Here is a 23075-nt window from a genome sequence, read left to right on the forward strand (position 1 = left end):
CTGTCCAAGCCGGGGCTCGAACCGGCAACCTTCCGGTTATTATTTGATTAATGTTTGGTTATTTTTACATTGTAAGGCACTAGCAGGCACACAGCATTCTTGCATTCATACGGTGCTATTCTAGTCTTAGTGACCAGTCGCCACAAAGTGCTTTTGACTACAAGCCACACTTTAACCTTATATTAACACAGCACTTCATTCTATACACTTCAGGCACCATCTACCTGAGAAGCATCTGTGGACTGTGTGAGGAAGTCAAAGTAGGACAAATGTGCACTCCACACAGAAAGGCCACAACCAGGATTCAGACAAACAGACCTGACTATGAGGTGATGTTGTTAACCACTGCAGCGCTGAGCCGCCCTATTTTGGAGCTTGTGTCCATGTCAAGACATTGGCTGAGCTCTGTATGACTTCTGTTCCTTATGTGAACCCTATATGATTGATTCTACAGTGTTTTGCTATTACACTGTCCACATGATCCTTCAAAGACCTGCAGGTGCCTGTCTCTGTGGGAACAGACTTCTCATGATGGTGTCAAGGTCCTCCTTGAACTCTGTCACCACAATCCCATAAAGAAATCCACAGAGACAAGCCATGTAGAGTTTTCAGTTTCAAACTTGTGTTTAACCACCATTTTATTTTATTTCACTCACACTGGTGGATCTAAATTCAATCACTATAGATACAAGTCAAGATCTTTGTGCAATTTAAAATATTTTCATTTAAGTGTATATTTTACAATTTAGAACAAGTCATCAAATTTCAGACTAAAAGAATGTGAATTAGGTTTTGTTGCTGCTGTCAAATGTCAAAACAGATCAAATTTGACCATATGTATGTAAGGGTTAACATGTTTGTAATAAATATCTGATGCCGTCCTTACAGCCTAACTAGAGACATGGAATCTATTCGGTGACATGCAAGTAGATCTTTTTGCCTCCAGGGTGAACACACTGCCCCTTGTTCTTCTTCATAGGCGAACAAGATGCACCCCAGGACACTTAATGCACTAGCCCACCAATGGCCAAATGTGCTTCTGTATGCATTTCCCCCAGTGGAAACGATATCTCCAGTTCTAGAGAGAGTACACCTCACTCTGATTCTAGGAGCCTGTTGGTGGCCAACAAAGTCGTGGTATGTGGAGATAATCACCCTATTAGCAGCAAGGCCTTGGCAAGCTTCCTCTCTGCAGGGTGATGGAAGTGATTCATCCACACCCGGATCTCTGGCACCTTCATGCTTACCTGCTGAAAGGTCAAATTTGATAGTTAAGGGTCAGTTCTCTCTTGATGGCCTCGGGGATGTATCGCGCCCAAATGCCACATATTTACCCAAGTTCATTCCTGCAGTTTATAGCTCAATTGAATTTGAGCTTCTGAGCTTTTGGTCCCCTCCTTTTGGATCTGAGAAGCAGAGGAGGATCCATTCTCTGTGTCCGGTGTGTGTGCTACGTACCTACATTGAGAATGTTCTTTTTTGTGACGAGTTGTTTGTCTGCTTTGTTAATCCAGCCAGAGGTAGAGCTTTGTCTAAACAGAGGCTGTCCCACTGGATTATAGAAGCTATCTCACTGACGTACAGCACTAACGGTGAGCCCCAGGTGTGAGAGCTCATTCCGGGTACCTGTAGCTGCACCTAGTTGGCCATCACTGCACACTTTTGTCAGGTGCTATCGTTTGGACATTACAGCCCCTTCGGTAGCTCATACTATCCTTTCTGCTGGGTCACACACAAACACACTAATGTGCTGGTAGTACACCGTGCAGAGCGAGGCGTGTAAATTTGTCGCATACTTAGGTGTTGTACAGAGTGAATCGACTGAAAGGGAACGAACAGTTATATCTATAACTTCTGTTCCCTGAAGAAGAGGAACGAGGTACAACACAAGGTTCCACCTGCTGCACAGCTTGGTTCGGTAAGGGAACAGCTAGCAAACTGAGGGATGACTGTGATGACGGGGGTACATGTGCAGGCGTGGCCATGCGCATGTCATCACTTCAGCCAGGACACACTGGGCGTGATATCCCATACTTATGTGTTGTACCTCATTCCTCTCCTTCGGGGAACAGAAGTTACAAATATAACTGTTTGTTTTTGGACAGATGTGTGTTTTTATTTATGATCCTGAAGAAACACACTGAAACATCTGTAAAACAAAAAACAAAAGAAACCAAACTCAGTGTTTTTTTACAGATATTTTCCACACTTTTAGACAGTATATCATGTAAGGAAGTATGAGGGAACAATTTGATTTATAAAATCTTTAACTTTATAAAGAATCTACAGAATCGTTCGATGAGGGGGAAAAAAAGAAAATAAGGGGCATTACAACCAGAAAGCTGATTTTCTTGTAACATAACAGATGTTGATTTGTGGTGAATAGATGCGAGTTATTTCCTGATGGTCGGTGAGGTCTTTGAGTTTTCCCTGGGCCTACTTCGAGGTAATGAAGTCCTCTGATGTAGCCCAACACGCTCCTTGGTCACATGAATAAATGATGTAAATGTCGGCAAAAGGGCACTTTTTGAAGAGCCACCTCATTTCACTTAGTGACCCTTCACAGGCTTTGACTTTTTCTAATTAGTGCATGTCATTTTCAGCCAGTTAATTATCCTGAAGGTTAGACAACACCCAAACAACTCTTATAATTAATTTATAAAATGTTGTATCTTAGCAGTTATGTTTATTTAGGTTGCTCTAATAGTGCTATATAAGAAAGCTATAAAACCTATAAGACTCTTAAATATTTAATACACTGTTGCATCCATGTCACAACGCTTAACGCTGTCTTTAAAGACGCCACCATTACTGGATCGGTTAAGAGCACTCTGGCAACACCCCACGTCTAAAAAGCTGCTGAGTGTACAAATGAAGTTTTATTATTGAGTTGCCATCATGGAGAACAGTAAGCGGCACCAGCCCTCTGGGAAAAACCTGATAGGGCCATTTCTACTCTGTTCAGAGTGTGCCTTGTTTGATGGCCAGCTAAACTGCCCCAGGCTTGCCTTGGGGAAAACTGAGATTTTTGAAAGCCCGGTTCTCACCACGCCCAGCCTCAAAGCAAAACCAGCGACGTGATGCCCACAGGGATCCCCAGACACTCTGCTTAAGAAGTCTGCAAAACTACTGAGGTCTAACTCAAAGGATGCTGCCATGTTCCTCCTCTGAACAATGACTCCCTCTTGGATGGCCCCTGCCACTATGAGAGATTTGTTTGTCAGAGAAATTGGGACGCATATCTGGAACGCTCAGGAACATAATGCTCACAAATATCCAAGGACGAGACAACACGTCCCGCCGTTATTTCTGTCCAGCAGCTATCTGCTGCAAAACTCTTCATGAGGCTCCTCCATCACCTTCTGATAGTTTTTTCTGTGAAGAGCAAGAGAATTAGGTTGAAGTTGGTACGAGCACTGATAAATCTCTCCCAACTTTCCAAGAAACCATCAAATCTTCTTGGAAAGTCTTCTGATCAGTCAGGATTAAAATGGTGCTTAATTGTCTGGTGGTTAAGAATCAAGAAAAACAAGCAGCTAGCTTTGCCTACTGCTCCTTCTAATGCACACTAATTATTAACACAATGCATTTTGTTTTACAAGCGCCTCTTTTTACAGGACATGCTTCAGAGAGGCTTTGGGGTAACTATCTACTCCCAGCTTCATGATCTCTTGCCAAGAGATCATTTGTGTCACTTGTATGTTTGTGTGCAAATTCACACAGCTAAAAACATTTTGCAGGATTGGAAGGTAGAGGTCATGATGGTGGTGGTGCACAAACAGTGGAAGAACTCTTTAAATGATGTGAATCTGGTGTGTGTGTGAGGTTGTGATCTCGCAGTGTCCTTCTAGTGTCTTTATGGCAGGCTATCAGCAGCTAACTGGCTGCTGGTTCCAGCTTTTTAATCTTACACACAGGCGCGAACATTATTCATCAAACTCTGCAGGAAAGCGAATAAGTGCATCACTCAAAAGTCAAACTATTTCTTTGAAGAACACTTTCACCTTCTGGTGATCGAGGTAGCACTACAGGTAAAGGGTCTCTTTGAATCTGATTGCCAGCCATACCAAACTCCCAAAGTCTGCCATGTTCCCAGCCTAGGCTACTGCTGACCCAGAGAGCCCACGCCCCATCACCGCCGCCACAATCACCCCTCCTTTGCGGCTTCAGCAGAGCTTTCGGTCAAAAAAACTCCCTTCATGTCTCTCAAATCTACATCCAAGAGAAGCTTTTGTAGATATTTTAAAGCACGTGGTAGGGTAGGGAAACTATCCGACCAGTAGAAGCTGAGGCAGAAGGGAACCAGTGATGGAGTCAATTTTTTATTTTATCAATCGACCACTTTCAACATCTGTTTTCATTTTCTGTTACCTACAACATAACTTGGAGAAAACTAAATAAATCTGGCATTTTTTGTACACCACAGCTCCGTGCACATTTGGTGAAGTGAATGTTCAGCTGATTGCCTAAACCACTTCATCGAGACATCAGAGGTGGTTTTGTGTTCGATGGTGCAAATTGTATTGGGGTGCAAAAGCTAATGTAATACTGGGTTGTGTGGCAGGGGACTGGTCATCATCCCGCTGAAGACTTAATTCCACTGTCCGCAGGTGTTCTTCTCACCTCCTTGATTGGATGGAGACTCAAGTCATCTCATGGTAGCTCAGGCCTAAATCAGTCTCCTATCGAAACGTGTCATCTAAAGCTGATAGACACTATAGCCTTCAGTCGGCCCGCTGGGGATGCTGTTATTGTACGTATACCCTGCAGCACATCGTACATTCCTCTGATGGGGGAAATGCTGTGGCTTTTATTGAGGGGGAAAAAATTAGATTAGGTGATTCTTCTCCGAAGCCATCTTCCTTGGTTTACCTCTCCGTGGTTGGTAGTCAGTCGCAGCAGAGTCCACGCAAGCCTTTTAAAATACAACATATGAGCACTTTTTTTTTCTTTTTTAAGATGCCTGGATGTGAGGTTGAGGTTGGAAGTGTTGTTACAAAAAGTGATTTCCGGTACTTTCAAAAAAAATGTTTTGTATTTAAATTGCTGCAAATGAATTGTTGGCCTGTAATCTGCAAAACATATATCAAACATCTCTCTCATGAAAGATATTAAGTTATTTTGAGCCATAGACAACATTCATGTGACAGGGTAGAAGCTGCAATCAGTTATTGGAAAAGTGACTTTTATATTCCCTTTATTTACCCTGCTAAAAAGCCTCATTGGCATTAAAAATGTCTTTTAAAAAGAGGGATCTGGTCAAGACAGCAGCAAAAATTGCAATAAAAATAACTTAACAACTCTACAGAGATGTTTTAGGTGGGCAAAAAAGACTGGATTGGTTACAGTGTGTATACAGTAACACGAAACCCTATAGGTACTTGCAAAATAGGTCATTTCTTGTATTGAGGGATTATTTTATATATAATCCCTCAATACATCACGTTAACTGCAGTCTTTTACCAATATAAGCAAAGAGATTGCACATTAAAAAAAACACAAAAAAACACCGGAAATATTTTTTGCCACAACACTGAATTGGTAAATGAAATACGACATAAAACCTCATTTCAGTCACCCTGTTTGAGACCTCATGCTGAGCAGAAGGCAGTGATCTCCGTCTGTCTGTGTGTGTCGCTTTCTTCTGCTACCTGCAGGTGGCAGCATAAAGATGCATGACCAATTTGCGAAGGCCTCATATTCAAAACAGCAGAGCTGGTGAAAATCAGCTCAGCGGCATCATGTCAGAACCGCACGCGTCAAGAAGTTACAGAAGTTGGAGTGGAATCTCCTTCAGCGTTGATTCAATCTGATGTTTAACTGCGGGAACTTTGCTGCTTCTTTTATGCGCGTTTTAACCGGATTATTATGCAGGGCGTCTCAGATCTAGGGTCACGCCGGGCCTTTTAAACGTCTCTCAGCCGCAAAACAAACCTGCTGCCGTAAAATTAAAGTGGCAAAACAGCAGTCACAGCGTGACGTTTGTTTGTTTGTAATTACGCCTCCGAAATGCTGCTGATTGCTCATTTACCTCTGATGGGGGGCGTGACCCCCCTGCCTGCACTATTAGACGACTGTCTCGCCTCGCCTCGCTCACCGCTTCCTCGCCCTCTCTCACGCACGCGCTTCTTTCTCCTCAGCAGCACCACAGCCACCGGGTCGCCATGGAAACCGCTGAGAGACATACGTCGAGGGTGAGGGATGGAGAGAGAAAAAGGGACAACGAGGGACAGAGAAAGAGAGAGAGAGGGGGGAGACATGAAAAGGTTAGTGTGTTACCATATGACAACACCCCACCCTCTCCTCACCTCTAACCCCCCCAAACCCACACCCACAGCCCCTCACTTTAATGCTGAGCCCCTAACCCAGAACAACTGCCCCTCCACACAAACACACAGTGGCCCCCCTTACACGTACCTCTGCCTCCCCCGTATCCTCCTCTCCCCCATCATTTTGCTCTCCATCCCTCTCTTGTCCAGACAGGCTGCTCGCATGGCGGGGATGGAGACGTTCACCGATGGAAGCACTGGTAAATTTTCACACCCACAAAAACAAAAAGAAAAAAGAAAATTATTCTAAGGGGCGGAAGTGCAGGGACTTAACTATTTTCCTCCATGTGTCTTTTCACCCTTTACTGTCTTCAGCTGTGCTGTACACTTCCTCCTTCTCACCTTCTCACATCACAATCTTTCTTTTCTGTGTGAATTCAAGAGGGTTTTTTCTGTCCACTTGCGGGGGAGCCCGACTTTTCCTCATGGCAGGGTCCTGGGGAAAGGCAGTGCAGGGAAGAGAGAGGGGTAGAGAAATATCGGTCCTAATGATTTTTTGTGCGGGGCTGGGCTTTTTCTTTCTTTTTTTTATTGATTAGAACGAAATTAATTCACAGGAGCAGCCCTCGTGTTCCGACTCTCTCTCTCTCCCTCGCTCCCTCTCTCTCCCTCCCTTGCTCCTTTGCTCCGTGGACGAATAGCGTTGTGTCTTCTTGCCTGCTCTGCATGTTGTATGATCGCGGGAATATTTGATTCAGAATGTGCTCGGTGTTATGCATAGCCCATACGGAAACCACGCTGCAGCTGCATACCTGCAGTGCTTTCACGGTGTGCGAATATTACGCACGTTGTTAATCTCATAAACACAGAAAGATGGGTGTGTGTGTGGTTTGTTTCCATTGTTGCTGATCGCATTTTTATTTTTTTTATTTTTTTACATGTAGCCCTCACATTTGAATTCATGCACGTCACGCCGCCGTCTGGGTCTGGGCTTGAAGGAGAATTAGTGCTCAAATCGAGACATCTCCAGTAATTTTCTCTACTCAGTCTCCATTGTTCCGCTGATTCGTCTTCGCTGTGTATTCTCTTTGTTGTTTGGCTCATAATTGTGACAAAAAAAGATAGGCCACGGCTCGTTTGTGCGCTCTTTCCGCACACGCGGGTGTGAGCGCGACTGCAGGCCAGCTGCGGTTAATGGGCAACCTGTGTCTTAATTCGTGCATAATGTAAGGCAGCAGTTTACAGGCAGATTCTCTCCCGCTGTGGGTTTTTTAATCAGTGTGGTCGATATTTGCTCGTCGGTATCCCAATGTCCGCACATAGCAAAGAAACACCTCTGGGTGGCGAGGGTCTGATTCGCCGCCGAAGGGAAATCGATGGACAGACTGAGTTAATTATGAGAAAATCAATTAAAAGGAGGGGATCTGTGGGCTTTATAAGGCCGAGCAGGAGGCTCGAGTCGGCAGAGGAGAGGAGGGGAGCAGCCGGTGCTTACCTCTGTGCATGGTCGCTGCGCGATGCCCCCGCCGATCATTTGGCAAACCGCTGTGCTGCAGCCTTGACTTACACCGTGTGGAAACGCCTCTGCGTGGTATCACATAGAGCACACCACCGGCATGACTCTTGGCGATCCCCCCAAAATCATCAGATACCCCCGATTCTTTGGCCAGCTGTTGATTTTGTTTACGCACAGTCCTGCTCTGATCCACACCCCAGCGTCTGCTGCGGGTTCGTTCAGCTGTGTTTTCCACACACACACCTCTTTCCTTTTTGACCTTTGCTCTTCTTAAAATATGAACGTGATCAGATCCTGTTTAGGGCCTGCATGTCGCATCTTGACTAAAGGTTTCTTCTGAAAACTTTGTCCCAAGCCTCGATCAATTCCATTGATGCCTCTTTATTTATTTTAGGGGATAGAAATGAGCTGCGTAATTACTGCTGCAGACTCAGCACCAGCGCTTTAGGACAGGGCCGAGTTCAAGTTCTTTGGAGTCATTTGCAACTTGTGACACTCGGTGTGTGTGTGTGTGTGTGTGTGTGTGTGTGTGTGTGTGTGTGTGTGTGTGTGTGTGTGTGTGTCGTAATATTAAAAAAGGCCCAGCATGTATGAAGAAGTGTTAACCACAGCGCACAGATGACTTTAAACCCCATAAGACTAAGACACACGTTATGGTCAACCGACAGTTCTCCTCACAGACCGCTGCACTGAAAGAGAAAACAAAGAAACGGGGCGACTTTCTTTTCGTATTTACCAATCACGTGTTTCACTCTATTATTTCACCCAGTTTGCATTTTCTGATTCTCATATTTAGAAACTTGTGTCTCATTAAAACTCTCCGACTTATTGCATATTCACAGCCGTGGCATCGAGGAACAAGTTGGGCTGTTTTTTTTTTCAAGACAAGAGAACTTAATTCACACCTGAACTTAATATAGGTTTATTATTATTATTGTTATTATTTATTTGCATTGCCTTCTCTGTTTTTTGGTTATCATATAAAATTTATGCAGACGCCTTATTTTCATAATTATTCGTCCAGATTTATTTAAATATTTTATTTGATATTCTCTTATGCGCCTCATAATAATAAATTATTTAATATTCAGTGAATTATACTTTGAATTGGAGCCTCCTCATTATCGTTTCTCATAATAGAATAGAATAGAATAGAATAGAATAGAATAGAATAGCCCTTAAAAATCAAACACGTAGTGTTCATCTATCAGAATGTGTGATTTTCCTTATTACAATTATCTGCATTTTTCATTAAAAGTGAATATCTTAAATTTATTATTTGGGGAAGCTATGGTTGAATTAAAAACCCAAACTTTTAAAAAGTATCAATTTTAATTTGATGAAAACTTTGCATAAAGTTTTAGGCTAAATAGATAAACTGCCTCCGAACCGTTTCAGCAGCACTGACAATATTTGTTCAGTTGAATATTTCAGATTTCATCTCGCTTTTTCCTCCTGGATGAGTTAATTTTCACATTTTATTTTGATATTTCTTTCTGGGAATATTTAGATATTATTGTGCTTTTTTGCATAAACTGTGAATATTTAAATATTCGAGTTTATTTCACCGTCATTTTCACAGTTGTTGCTTCAGCTTGTTAAAGTCGTATGCACGATATTCAAATTAGAATCCACAGCTGATTTTAAACCAGTAGAGAGGGAGTCACTGAGAGGCTGATGTGACGCCTGCAGTTTAGAGGCAGCCATTTATTTATTTCGACTTAAATTTCAAAGTTAACTTTAAAAAAAATTGCTGCAAAGTTCAGTAAAATTTAGAAACCGTAGCTGTCTTATTCAAACACGAGGCCTCGTATTTAATATACATTTGAATGTGTTATCAATTCATGTGCTGATTTCGATGTGTCGCACTTCAAAAACTGTTAATTACGGAAGTGTTATCAGTAAGATCAGCCCAGCGCAGGGCACACAGTCGACACTCGAATTATGGGAATATAGTTCTGACGAGATTTGTAATTTAGGATGAGACCTGAGCAGCCAAATGGTTTTATTTCTTTTTTATTACATAGGTAAGAGGCAAAAAAGAAATGTTTAAATGTAGGTGCTTCTTTAAAAAAAAAAAAGGAAACGCTTTTGTTTTAGCATTTTTCTGAAGTTTTTATAAAAACCAGGAATCACATATAAGGAATCTTACACACACATGGAAATTTAAAAATAAAACCTGCGCTCTCTTTTAAATATATAGATTTTTGTTCATTTAGCATTTGTAAAGGAGCGTGTTCCTGGGAGATTTTATTTATACTTTATATATTATTTAATGGGACTGAGCTGGCACCCTGACACCCTGTCCTGCACCTTATCAACTTCAAACAGACCACAAAACCGATACGTTCAATTTTATGGTTTATGTTAACGTGCATGCAGCCTGCTTCAAAGCTCATTTCATAAACGGTTTATTGGCTCAGGTTTGATGGTAAACAGCGCGATCGTGCCGGTGGGCTTTGATGTACATTTTTCTGTACGTTTTTTTTTTTTTTTTTTGGTCACTGGGCCACTTCAGTCGCTATCAGGCACCAGAGGCGATACAAAATAATCCGTTTTCTGCGCACGACTCTCCTCCCAAATGGTGCGGCGGCTCTCCGTGGCCCTGCTCACAATGCGCTAATGACCTCTGGGTCAAAGGTCGTTTGGCCAGTTCCTCAATTAAGGCGTTAAGATTGCAGTTGCACGATGCATCGCTGTTGTGAAGCGAAGGGACCAGAGGCCGGTATACAGAATATTAGGATTTCTAGTAGGTAAATTTCGCACCTCTGAATGTTCACCAAAGTGCAAAACACGTGTTTTAATAGTTTCTGTTAGAATTCAGTTTGTTTTTTCCTCACATCGTTTTGGGAACAAAACTGCATTTTAAATATTTAATATTTCTTTGTTTTTAGGATGTGGTTGATACTTGGTGTGCCTACAGCACAGCTTAGTTTTACTTGAATGTAATTGAATGGATACTTTTACACTTTGGTACAGAAAACATGAAGACCTGTGAGAAGCTATAGAACACATTGTCACTGTGGTGCATTATAGTTCCTATAGAGGAAAATCAAAAACTGTACGGCTGATTTTTGCTCTATGTGTGTGTGTGTGTGGGGGGGGGGGAGGGGGGGGGGATTGAGAGTGTTTACTCCCACTCCCTCCTCAACATAGTCATGTATCAGTTGTGGTTGTTGAATGTAATCAGTGGGCACTTCCCGATCATCGCTGCATCGATTAGCTGATAAATGTTGGTGGGATTAATCATCCGAGATAGATCACTTTGTCGATGTCATTGTCTTTCTTACCCTGCCGTGCCACGCAGACCTAGGCTTCGCCAGCACAGACAGGACTTCAATAAGTGACAACAGAAAAGTGATAAATTGATCAAAAATGGCCGCAATGAAACAAGCCTCTTGTGAGGCCGCACATGTCCATTACATGAGTGTGTCTGCGGGGTTTGTGGTTGGAATACATCAAGGGCTCAGGGTTAAAGTTCAGCTTCATCCCAGACTGATGACCCTGCAGACTGACTGACCTTTTTTGGGGGAGGAGGCTGCACATACTGGACCAGCTAGAGAGAGAGGGGATGGGGGGGAAAGGGGTAGAGATGGGGAAAAAATGAGGCGAAATTTAGGACAGAAGGGAGGAAAAGCGAGAGCGAAGGTGAATCTAAAGAGGATGTCGGCGGGAGGGAGAAGCAGAGGTGCATGGTTACCGCAGTGGACCTTGAATATATCCTTGTGGTTTTGGTCGATCTGTTCAGTTGCGGTCTCCCCTGGTTTTTGTGTTTGGCTCTGCTTTTGAAGCAGTGAATTAACACCTGACCCCGGCTTCTGACCCTACCCCCTTCCTCCAGCTACCCCCTCCAGATTAGCAAATATGTGCTATCTGGTTTGGACACACACACTCACACGCACGTATTTATACAGCAACACAAAAACACAATCACACATGTACACACGTACGTACTTAATGTATAGAGAGTTTAAAAAAAAGGACAATGCAGCAAGTGTACAATGTCACACAACCTTTGCACATCCCATCGTCTGTCCACAGCTAATTCCCCCGAGAGGAGCCTCAGTGTGTCACTGCTTGTCACCATAACGGTCAGTCCGTAATGGCTGTCTCTCCCCACACAATGACCAGGGAGGCAGACTCCCCCACTGAGACACACACACACACTGACCCTCATTCATTTTTACCTGCACAGCAGAGCCTCCCCACACACACACACACACACTACAGGACGTGCTCCCACCCTGGCATCCTACCACACCCGTCAATGATCAGCGGCTTTTGTTCATACAGTTTGACAAAGGATTTGAGTTCGTCTATCAGAAAAAAAAAATCTTTCGAGTTTAATCTGAAAAATATTCACTGACAAAACAAAAACCGAATCTTTGTGATTTTCAGTGGATCCACACATTCATGTATAGTGTAAGCAGCCTGTGCTGAATGTGTTTTTTTGTATGAAACCTTCTAAAGAGGTCTGTGACAGGACAAAAGGAAAAGCAAGAGAGCAACACGGGTGTGCAAAGTCACTTCACTTTAAATTAAACAGCAAAGTCATTACCACAGCGCAATCGTTTTATCTTAGAATCTGCTCTGTTGCATCAGCCCCTGGCATATATTTCTCTATTTTAATGTAGAGCTTTTTTTCTGTATTTTGCTTATTTCAGGGTTAAATTCAGATTTTTTTTTTAAATTAAAATAATCTAATCCAGTCTAAAATCTTATAGATATGATTAAAAAAATGATGAGGCTCTAATATGATGCTTTGGTTCGGTTTGTTATTTGTTGTTTGTTGTTTGTTTTTAAAAGAGAGGGGAACTGAAATGAAGCGATACTAAAATCCTTTTTTTTTCAAAGCAGCACACATTTCATAGTTTTTCTTGATAGATTACTGAAAATATTTAAATGTATAATTTTATAATTTGGGGGATCTGACAGGAGAGAAATGAGGAGAAAGAGAAGGAAAATAAATTGAACTTGGTGTGCTGCAGTTATTAGTCAGCACCTCGTGTCCTCTTGCCTCCCTAATTAGAGATATTGTCATTACCAGAACTGTTTTTTTTTAAATCATCTAATCAATAAATCCAGAGTGTTTCAGCATTAAAGTATTGGCATAATTTAGGAGAGACCTAACACTGTAAATTAGTTTATGCTTTTTTCTTTCTTTCTTTCTTTCTTTCTTTTCTTTTTTTTTTTTTTTTTACCAATATTAAAAGATTTCTGTGGCTTCTGTGCCTTGATAGTTTCATTCAGACTCTCTTCTCTCAGCAAGAATCAAACTTCTAAGTCTTGGCAGTGTTACTGGGTCATGTTACCCATTGGGCATCTCTTTCCCCTCTCACCCCCATCTCCTCCACCCTATTGTGCTGAATGATGATGGCCGCTCTGGCCGGTAGGTGAGAGAGGAGGTTGGGAGTGGGGGTCTCGGCTCGGCTGGTCAGCAGGATTTGTAGTGCCCCCCCTCCGCCTGTGAGTGTCAGCAGAGAGCAGGCGGCGTGTCTGGCTCGATTAGGTTTCCTACCTATCTTCCCACTGTGTCAGACAGAGGAGGAAGGCAGCAGAGAGGGGGAGAGCAGCGTGAAGTTGCCCAGAGGAAAGGCAGGACAACAGAGGAAGCAGGAAAAATACATCTTTTTATCCCTGCTCTCTCCGTCAAAAGCCCTGTACAGTTTCCTCTTTCTGCGCGCCTCTCATTCTCCTGGTTTCAGCTCCTCCCTCCTTCCCTGCCTTTCTCACTTTGTCCTGCTCTCACCCAAACCCCTAATCCCCCTCCTTTTACCCCACACTCATTCCTTAATCTTAAAGCTCTTCTTCTCTACCAGCCCTTTATCAATTGTTCTCCCTGTACCTCTCTGTTACTCACCTCCTCCCTCTTCTTTCTGTCTATCACATCTGAACATGCCACCTCTCAGCATAACCCTTTTACACACTCCAGATGACTGCAGCACACCTTATTTTTTTTCTCCATCTGTTTTCCAGCATTTTTTTGCTTTGTTTTTGTTGCTCCGTTTGTTGTCTTTGCCATCATCTACGCATCCTCTTTTGTGCCACATCACCACCTCTTCGTCGTTCCTGGCCTCGTCTTTGAATGAGTTGCTGCTCCATCCACTGGTCTGCCTGACTCAGATGTTTCCATCACAGTTAATGTCAGAATAAATTAATTAGGGCTCATTTCTAAACTGTTTTTTCTTTGTTGGGAGAACTACAATGTGGTTGTCAGAAAGCATTTGCCAAATTTTTTTTTTCAACCCCAAGAAAGCTCACACCAATTTTAGTCACCCTGTCATTTTGTTGGATGTGATCAATTTTCTGTGATTTGGTCATTTTCAGCTCATCTCTGTTGTGTGAGGGTTCGGCTGTGTTGCCATGTATAGCTCGACATTTCCAGCCTTTCTCTCAGGGCCAAATGACGAATATGAAGTTTTCACTTGTGCATGTTGGAGAATTATCATGGACAGATGTTTCCATTAACAATTACATAATGAAATGACAACATAATGAGTGTTTCTTTCTTCAGCTGAGAAGCTACTTTCAGTTTCACAGCTAAAGTCTTTTTTTTCTTGTAGTGAGAGCGGGCTGTAATTTCAAACCCGGGTTTAACCACACAATGTTTCACAAACAGTCTTTCCGTGCCACCTCAGCACTGCTCATATTATTCAGATAACAAGAAAGCTTCTGTCATGTTCTACAAAACAGGATGTGTTTTCTTAATCTGTCAATGGCTCCGGCCCCTGAAAGACTTCATTTTGGCTGAGCAATGAAAGGCTCACAAACATCAATATGGCTGAGCAGGATAAGAAGAAAGAGCCATATTCCTGGTGTGTATCACTTTCCACCCCCCCCCCCCACCCCCCAATATCCTCACCCTATTTGTATGGTGCAGATATTGGGTCTCAAGCGAGAAATCAGGATTGCGTTCTCGCAGAATGGCAGCATCCGTCTGTTGAGCTGGAATAGGAATGTTATACGGAACCAATGCATCCGGACTGGCCTGGACATCTTGACAATACAACTTCACACTTTTTTTCTTCTCTCCCTCTCCGTCTCTCTATGTCTCTCTCTCTCTCTCTCTCAATAAGTTACTCGCCCTCCATCTCCATCACAACCACCCCGGCGTGGAGGAAGAGGTTTGGATTAGGCCTAAACACACAATCATGTCGGCTAAGCCATGACTGCCTGCTGATCACTATGGGTCCACCATGGAAATAAAGTCTGTGAAGAGAAGAAAGAGGGAAAGAGAGAAAAAAAAAACAACAACAACAAGAAGGAAATCCAGTCCACTTCATACGCCTCTCACTTCCATTCTCTTTGTGCGTTTAACGTGTGAAAACGGATTGCTGAAAGGATGTCAAGAAGCAAGAAGAAATAGATAGGAGGAGAAAGACAGTTATCCTTGCTTTCCCCGCGCCGGTCACACTACAATGTGCATGGTTGATAACTAATTCAAAAAAACATGCATGAGCTGGATTTATCTTTTCAAATCACTGGTACGTCTGAATGCGATTTAAAGGCTGTTTTTATGCAGCTGCCTGTGGCTGATCAATGCTGTTCCTCTTGTCATGCTGTGGGTCCATCACATTGGTATACAGCCTTTCAACACTGGGCGAAGGGACCATTTTGCATTGTCTATGGAGAACATTTGGTTTTCAGAGTATGATGTATATGGATGGGGCTTGGGACTGTATTGTAACTGTCAGTGCAGAGAAGAGAACAGCCTCGGCACTGCAGACAGCGATTTCACCGATGTGCAGTCGTTGCTTTTGCCTCCTGCCTTTCATTCTCTCTTGCCCCCCCCCCCTCCCGCCTTCCCAGTCCTCGCTCATCCTATTTTCAGCCTTTCATTTTTTACACAAGGGGAAAATGAGGAAGAACAAAACCAACATATGAAAACTAAAACATGACAGAGAGGGGAGGGGATGGTGAGGGAGGGGAGGAGTAACAGAGGAAGGAGAGGCAATCTCAGAAAACAAGAGGGCTTTCAAAAGTAAGGGATGAAAGCTAGTCAGGCTGTTATTTTTGAAAAATGATCCTTGTGTAGTGCTCCTCTTAAGAGCCAGGTACATATTATTTTATCTTCCTGAGGAGACTCAGCGAGGTGTTTCAACACACACGCACACACACACAAATAAAAAAAAAAACCTCAGTGATGCTTTCTTTAAAGTTGCACAATTTATTGTCTTTAATGGGATGCCCGACAGGTGTGTTTTAAATTGCTTATCGGCTTTGGCGTGAAATGTTTCTCTAATCACCTATCAAATTCTCAATTTTCAGATGCGCTTGCATTTTGACAACCAATTATTTAAAAAAAAGTTTTTTTATACGTCAAATGTATGCACCAGTCCAAACTGGCAGAGTGCCCCCACATTACAGGCAAAAAATGCACACTTCCCCTCGCTAACACGCACTGCTCCTCTGTCCTTAATAGAGGCCAGTGCTGGCTGACACCTGAATTAGAGTGAAGCTGGCATCCGCACAGAGTCTTCTCGAGCTCCCACTTTGACCCTCAAAGCCAGGGATCCCACAGAGGCGCGTGATTTGATGCGAGGGGATGTTGGACTAGTGGACTGAGAGCCCTGAAAACATTTAAATGTCTCTTGGTTGCGGCTGGATCTGAGGATGTTGGTGCTCAGCGATAGTTAGCGCCTCTGCTTGCTGCTGCTGCTGCTGAGCCTCTGGGGCAGGCGTATGTTGAAAAACGCAAAGAAAAGCCATGAAGTTTTATGAATATTGATGTTTTAATTTGTGTTTTATATCATATAAAACATTTTCGCCTCTGTAGAAACTTTCAAAAGCTCTTTGGGTGTGAGCATCATGAGGCATATCCTTCATCATTACAGCAGCACAGATGTTTCTGCTGGAATATGTGGTGGTATGTGTGTGTGTACGCGTTCAACATGTGTCTCCTGTATCAATAGGTTAATAGCTGAGATGTCAGTTTCAGTGACTCGCTGATTAGTTGTGTGTGTTCACTAATCCACACTGGGGCGGGGAACTGTTGGCTTTCCCATTGATTTTAGCGTGGTGAGTAGGCAGAAGATAGAGAGAGGGGAGATCTATTGATTGACCCCAAATTAGCCCCCCTACCACAAACCGCCAAGCTGTTCTGCTGTTTCCCGCACTCAGCAGCAGCTCCCTCATTGGGCGCCCGCGCTGACAAACATTCAGTGCGATTGGACGCTTCGACCGGGAGCGCAATGTCCTCTCTTTTGATGTCACTTGATTTGGAAGTGTTGGCTGTTCGTGACTCCAGCTGTTGCTTGATTGGCTGTCTTGGTGAGGATGAGTGCTGCGCTGTTCTGTGTCTGATCACAGGGAGCGGCTCGGTTTTGGAGCCTTTGATGAAGCAAATAGTACCACTTCCAGAGGGAGGGTATTACTTTTTGTGTTTCTGATCACAAACTGTGACCTTATTTGTAAACCTCAGCTCTCTTTTCTATGGAATATTTAAACAAAAAAAGAGTGGATTAAAAGAAAAAAAATCCAATTCTGCCCCGCCATCCACATCCGTCAACTTTCCCTTTTCTCCTCTGTTGTCCTTCATGACTCCCAACTGGTTCTTTATCACCATTTGTGTCGCTCACTCCCCGTCTTTCTCCGCCTCTCCCTCCAATCCCTCTTTCCTTGAGTCTAAGCTTTGAGCGCTCTCTCCTGAGCCTTTCCTTCCCATATATCACTTCATCTCATCCCTCTGTGTCTCCCTGATATTCCTCTTTAGGCCTCTGTCACTCTCTCCCTTGCTCCCCCCCTGTGTCTATGTAAGCAAGAGGAGGTTGTTAAACATTTTTCTTCCCTCTTAATTGTTTTGACTGGGCCGATTGGCATCCCGATTAGGCCCATTGATTTCCTGGCGCTAAGTGCATTGATTTTTAAATTTCTTATTGATCCCCGCTCTAAATCTCCTGCACGCTTACTCACACAGTCTCACCGTTCGCAGGGGCAGAGATGGAGGAAAGGATTGAGACAAGAAGGAGGGTAGAGGAGAGAGGGAAGAGGGAAAGGGGGAGAGACTGGTGTTAGGTAAATACACTGACCGGTGACAGCGTAGTGAATTAACAGAGTGAGAGACAAAGAGCAGGAGGTGAGGAGGCGAAACCAGAGTTATGAGCTTTAAGGGGAAGTCGAGTTAAATAAAACACACACGTACACACACAATACGGGTGTATACATGCAGTGTAGAAACAAAAGGCGCAAGAAAACACGGATAGCTCTGCAATCAAACTATTTTTAAAGCATTAAAGCATTTCTACACAGCGTAATGGGGATTTTAAATCAATTTATCTTTAGCACCTCCTGCCAAAAATCTATGAAATGTAAAGGGAATCAATAATTCTGTAATTATAACAAGCGTCAGGAACGACTGGCAGTAACGACTGCCAGCCTGGTAGCCGCCTGGATGGAACATGTTCATCTGTGAAGAATGAGTCACTTTATGGGTGAACAAAGGTTTATGAGGGATAGACAGATATTGGAAATGTCAGAGATGGAATGGAGTGTTTTGTCTTTGCCTTGCTATTTCACACGGTCTGCAGAGCCTACTGGAGACGTGTGTGTGTTATTTCTGGCTTATGACTGTGTTAGGTTTTAGAGGCCCGCTGGACTCCGAATCTTACATGCCCACTGGTGTTTCTCTGAAGGTGGTGGACCTAATTGGCTGTATCCGAGTCTCTGTGTGCGTGCGTGTGTCTGCGCTCACACGCACGCTTGAATGTGTGTGCGTGTGCGAGGGCTCGATGTGAGGTAAACGATGAATTCTTCCGGCGCATGCTCGATAACATGTATGTGTTTGTATATTTGTGTGTGTCTGCGCGCGCGTGTGTGTGTTTGACCTTTTCTTGGCTTAAGTGTTGAAGCTCAAATTCAGACATTCAGTTGATAGCATTTTCTTTTTATAGCCTCTGTACTTGACCAAATTGTGCTAACCTTTTCTAAAGTCATTTGCTGCTTTTCTGTCTCAGCGTGCAGTTGAGTGCCTTGCACAGCACACAATATATGGACCATATGTAGCATTACTGCGTTGCAATTACAATTTACTCTGCGTTGATCCACTTAAGATAAGTGCTTTCAAAAGGCAAGCAAACTATTGTCAGCAACAGTGGGAGAAAAACTTCAATATCACGACTGTTGTCAAGATGATGTAATGCCGCTCCGCAGTGGCATTAAACGCAGGATGTTTTAAAGAGTGCGCTTTAATAGCTGCGTTGTTATGATGGTAAAGGCGGCAGTGACAGTTTTGATTAACCATTCTGTGTTTACATTTTCTGTCTGCAGTTTGCATCTGCAGAAAATGTAAAATAACAGATTTCAGGGTTGAGAGGAGTGAGTGCTGGCTAAACAATGGGAGATAAAGTGTTTAAAATGCACACCCTGGGCTGAACCGCTGTTTGCTTTGTAGTTATGGGGCCTATGTTTGCCCTGATGATAGGGATAGGGATGGCCTGACAGCACACATGGTCTCTCCCTCTCTCTCTCTCTCTCTCTCTCTCTCTCTCTCTCTCTCTCTCTCTCTCTCTCTCTCTCTCTCTCTCTCACACACACACACACACACACACACACACACACACACACACACACACACACACACACACAGAGGCTATTTTAAAAATATTCGGATACATTAATATGTGGCTTTCCTTGTTTTAGATTACGCATGTATAAACACACGCGGAGGCGCCCGTGGACAATAAGACTCAAAGCGCCTGATGGTCACCGCTACTGACTTCTCTTTTAGATGAGAAGTAGGAACCTGCAGACTCAGCACACAAAACCACATCAAACACACACAATGTGTCCCTCTCAGCACACATACACATATATGATCAGGGCAGATTCTCGCATAAGGTGTTGCACTCACACACGCACACACAAGCGCTGACGCTGTCCTTGCACACACACCTCTCACACAATCAGCCAGACGGACCGACACCACTTCGTCCAACACACACTCAAAACATAACCTTGACCCGTCGTACTCCCAGCCTGCAGTCTCATACATACTTCATCCGTTCACTGGGGGATGACACACACGCACATACACACACGACTTTTCTGCACACACTAATCACACGGGGCCTGAAAAATGCAAACTCATACCAGAGGTTTGTGGAAAAAGACAACAGCTCCAACTTTATACCTGATGGAGTTTTTGAATTGATAGGACTTTAAATATTTCTTCTTGGTAAACAGTGAAACGTGGCAGAAAGTCTCAAACTCAAAGCTACTCAGCTCATAAGGAAATAAAACTGAGGATGGGATTGTTTCATTTTTTTTCTCGGAGACTGATAAAATTATTAATCGATTATCTAAATTGGTGCCAATTAATTTTCTGCCCACTGACTAACTGATTGATCAAGCGGTCGTCGCAGCTCCGCTAATGAATTTCAGATTTATCTCTCACAAATTGGGACTCTGGCTCCTCGTGTTCATCCAAATGCGTCTATAAAATTAGAGCAGATACAGGCCTACTCAGTGATGAATTTCACTGTCAAAGACAAATTCGAAATAAATCTCTCACTGTGGACTTCGAGCGTGTGTCGCACTCTGATAATTTCCACAATATCCTCTGCAGCCCCCAGGGGCAGATTTTTTTTCCTGTTATTTCTCTCTCCATCCTCTCCTGTTTGTTTCTATCCCTGTAAAATGCTGGTTGCTTTACTGAAATACTGCAGTGCTTTATCTGCCCTCTTTTTCCTCCCTTTAGTCCACTCTCCCTCCTTTTTTTTTTCTTTTTTCCTCCCTTCTCTAACCTCCCCATCCCGCAACCCAGCCCTTTAGTTGTTGTTGAAGATGGTGGGGGGTGGAGAGGGTAAGTGTAAGGGTGGGGTAATGGGTGAGGCAGATAGGGGAGGGGGTGGGAGCAGAAGCAGCCGAGACCCAATGACGTGGGTGCGACATGTAACCGTGGCGCAGGAGAGGAAATCAATACATGAAAGGATGAGGAGCACTGGGGTGGATTACTGTCTGGGGCCCTGGCTACTGGAGGGATGCAGGGAGATGGAGGGGGTGTAGATGAGGCCTGGGGGGTTGGATTGTGTGTGTGTGTGTCTGTGTGTGGAGAAGAAGGAGGGGTGGAGAGGGCGAGAGGCCAGATTGTCCAGTCCCCTCTCTCCTGTATCCCCTCCCCTGACCAAGCACTGCTTGAATCTTGACCCATCCCATCAACCCTCCCTTGGCTTCTAAACACCGCTCAGTGCCGGTAGGCTGCCAAAGATGGACCTTCAGCTCTCCACACACGCTCATACACACATGCAGGTGCAGTGGACTCTATAATGTGGAGTGAATACATTGCAGCCACTGTGTGTTAACTCTGCCGATAACCCTACACTATCTGTGTGGGGCATAATCGGCTGATATTACCAGTGTAAATTAAAGAGCCCCAGCGAGGCTGTGTGTGTGTGTGCGCGCACGCGTGTGTGTATACGTTTATGTGCCTGTGTGCATGTAAGTTTTCAGCAGGGGGCTTCCACAGCCCTGCCACAAACCCAGATAATAAATATCTATTATAAATATCATTATTATTGGGCCAATCTCCACCAATAACTGAGCCTCTGTGAAAGATGGCATGAGGGACCGAGCTGGATATTGGCAATATATCAGCATTGATTATTGAGAGTGCTGACAGAGAGAGGGAGGCAAAGTTAATAAAAACTAATAAAAAAGACAAGGAATACAGAAAGAACACGGGCTTTAGCTGGATCAGCTGCTTGTTCGCTCGAGGAAAGCGAGAACGGAAGGCGGAGGGCTGGAGATTGTGGTGTACAGTCATCGTTTGTGTGAGGCTGTGTGTATTTTCTGCTTCAACATACGTGTATCTGTGTACGTGAGCGTGCGTGTGAAGTTTTACCATTCTCATTTGGGAATTTTTTTCGTGTGTGTGACTTTGACTTGTGCACACACACAGCTCACTACTTATTCTTCTTCCACACCTGTATGTGTGTATCTTCTTGGATTGATTGAATCTTGGTTGGATGTGAACTCTACAGTTAGGATCCAAAGCCTGCACCACATCTTGCCTTCCCACACACTGGCACTTACCAAGATCCACAAACAGTACCTGCCCACCCACTCGCCAACACACGCACTGACAAAGACACCAAGAAAACAAACCTCATAAAAGCCCATGCATCATATCCATATTATCTTGACAAATCTATACATCATGTCAGAGCATGGCATTATGTGAATATTACATTTTGCCATCTGTTATTGATGTGTGTGTGCACGGAGAGGATATGAGAGGAGTGTGTTGACGCCTCGCGCTGCCCGGATGAGCCGGGACAAGGCGACAGTGAGAGAGAGAGAGAGCGTTGTCCATTCTAATAGGGCCTTGTTAGGCCGCTGACAGAGCCAGTAACGCCACCGTTGGCCTCCTATTGATTCCCAACCGACGCAGTTATTGATGAGTGAGAATTTAATTCGACCAGCTCGTTTGTCAACATGACATCACCATTTAACTACGACCGTGACATGGCCGCAAACACCCTCAGATGAGCCGGGGTCACACACGCGGAGTGGCGCGTGAGGACAAACACACACACATCCCGCCTGATCAGTACGAACCGTTTCACCGAGGAAAAGGGTTTGGAGTTTTTTTTGTGGTTAGAACTTTTCTTCTGCTTCATCATTTATAATAAAAACTAAAAAAAATCATGTTCAATATTCAAACTCTGTTTCTAGCCAGTCAAATCAATCATTCAAAATGAAGAACAGGCAATTACCAAGAGTGCAATAAACAATATGACTAATGAATGGTCCGTGTTGTGACTAATGTGTAGCCTAAGGATACTTTGGCTTTTTCTGATTGGACACATTTTTCATGCCACATCCTGACCTACAGCACATGACACAGAAAACATTTTGTGGAGAGAAATTGAACAAATTGCTTTCTATGAATAAATCTGCTTGTGACTACTGTAGGTGGGGAAAACTACATAAGCCAGAGTATCAGCTGCAAACAAACTGATTTGTGTTAAAGAAAAAACGCTGAAAGCAAAAAGAACTTCAAATAGTATATTTTTTATTTTCTTCATTTGATCTCTTAGTTTGATATTTTGTCTTTTTATTGGAGATGTTGTCTAACTGAATCCAATAATATGTAATAAGTTTTGAAAAGAGTGATTCAGGAATTGTTTTTAAATATTTCACTCATTAAATAATTGTGGGGAGTAGCTGTGATGAACGGAGAAGTGTGTTTACCTATTAACAGTGTGTTTTCTCCATTAGCAGTAGCTTATAAATTTATTTGACGACATATATCAATATTGTGGCATCATAACGAGTTCATATATGTATATGAT

At 43.5% G+C, this 23075-nt stretch overlaps 1 protein-coding gene across 5 annotated transcripts in view; it reads left to right on the top strand.

Annotated features, from left to right (window-relative positions):
- Positions 1 to 220: 220 nt before the first annotated feature.
- Positions 221 to 23075, top strand: part of pou2f2b (POU class 2 homeobox 2b) — a 70017-nt gene continuing 47162 nt past the window's right edge. For 3 of the 5 annotated variants that reach the window (XM_076890083.1, XM_076890085.1, XM_076890087.1), the window contains exons 1-3: positions 221 to 329; positions 6141 to 6266; positions 6484 to 6529. In XM_076890083.1, the coding sequence (XP_076746198.1) occupies positions 270 to 329; positions 6141 to 6266; positions 6484 to 6529 (232 nt within the window). In that variant the 5' untranslated portion in view covers positions 221 to 269. Of the gene's footprint in view, positions 330 to 6140; positions 6267 to 6479; positions 6530 to 23075 lie in introns of those variants that run through there. The other 2 variants (XM_076890084.1, XM_004550881.4) reach the window with 2 other exon arrangements.

Source organism: Maylandia zebra, linkage group LG11 (genome assembly GCF_041146795.1).
Source record: "Maylandia zebra isolate NMK-2024a linkage group LG11, Mzebra_GT3a, whole genome shotgun sequence".
NCBI classification, from domain to species: Eukaryota; Metazoa; Chordata; class Actinopteri; order Cichliformes; family Cichlidae; genus Maylandia; species Maylandia zebra.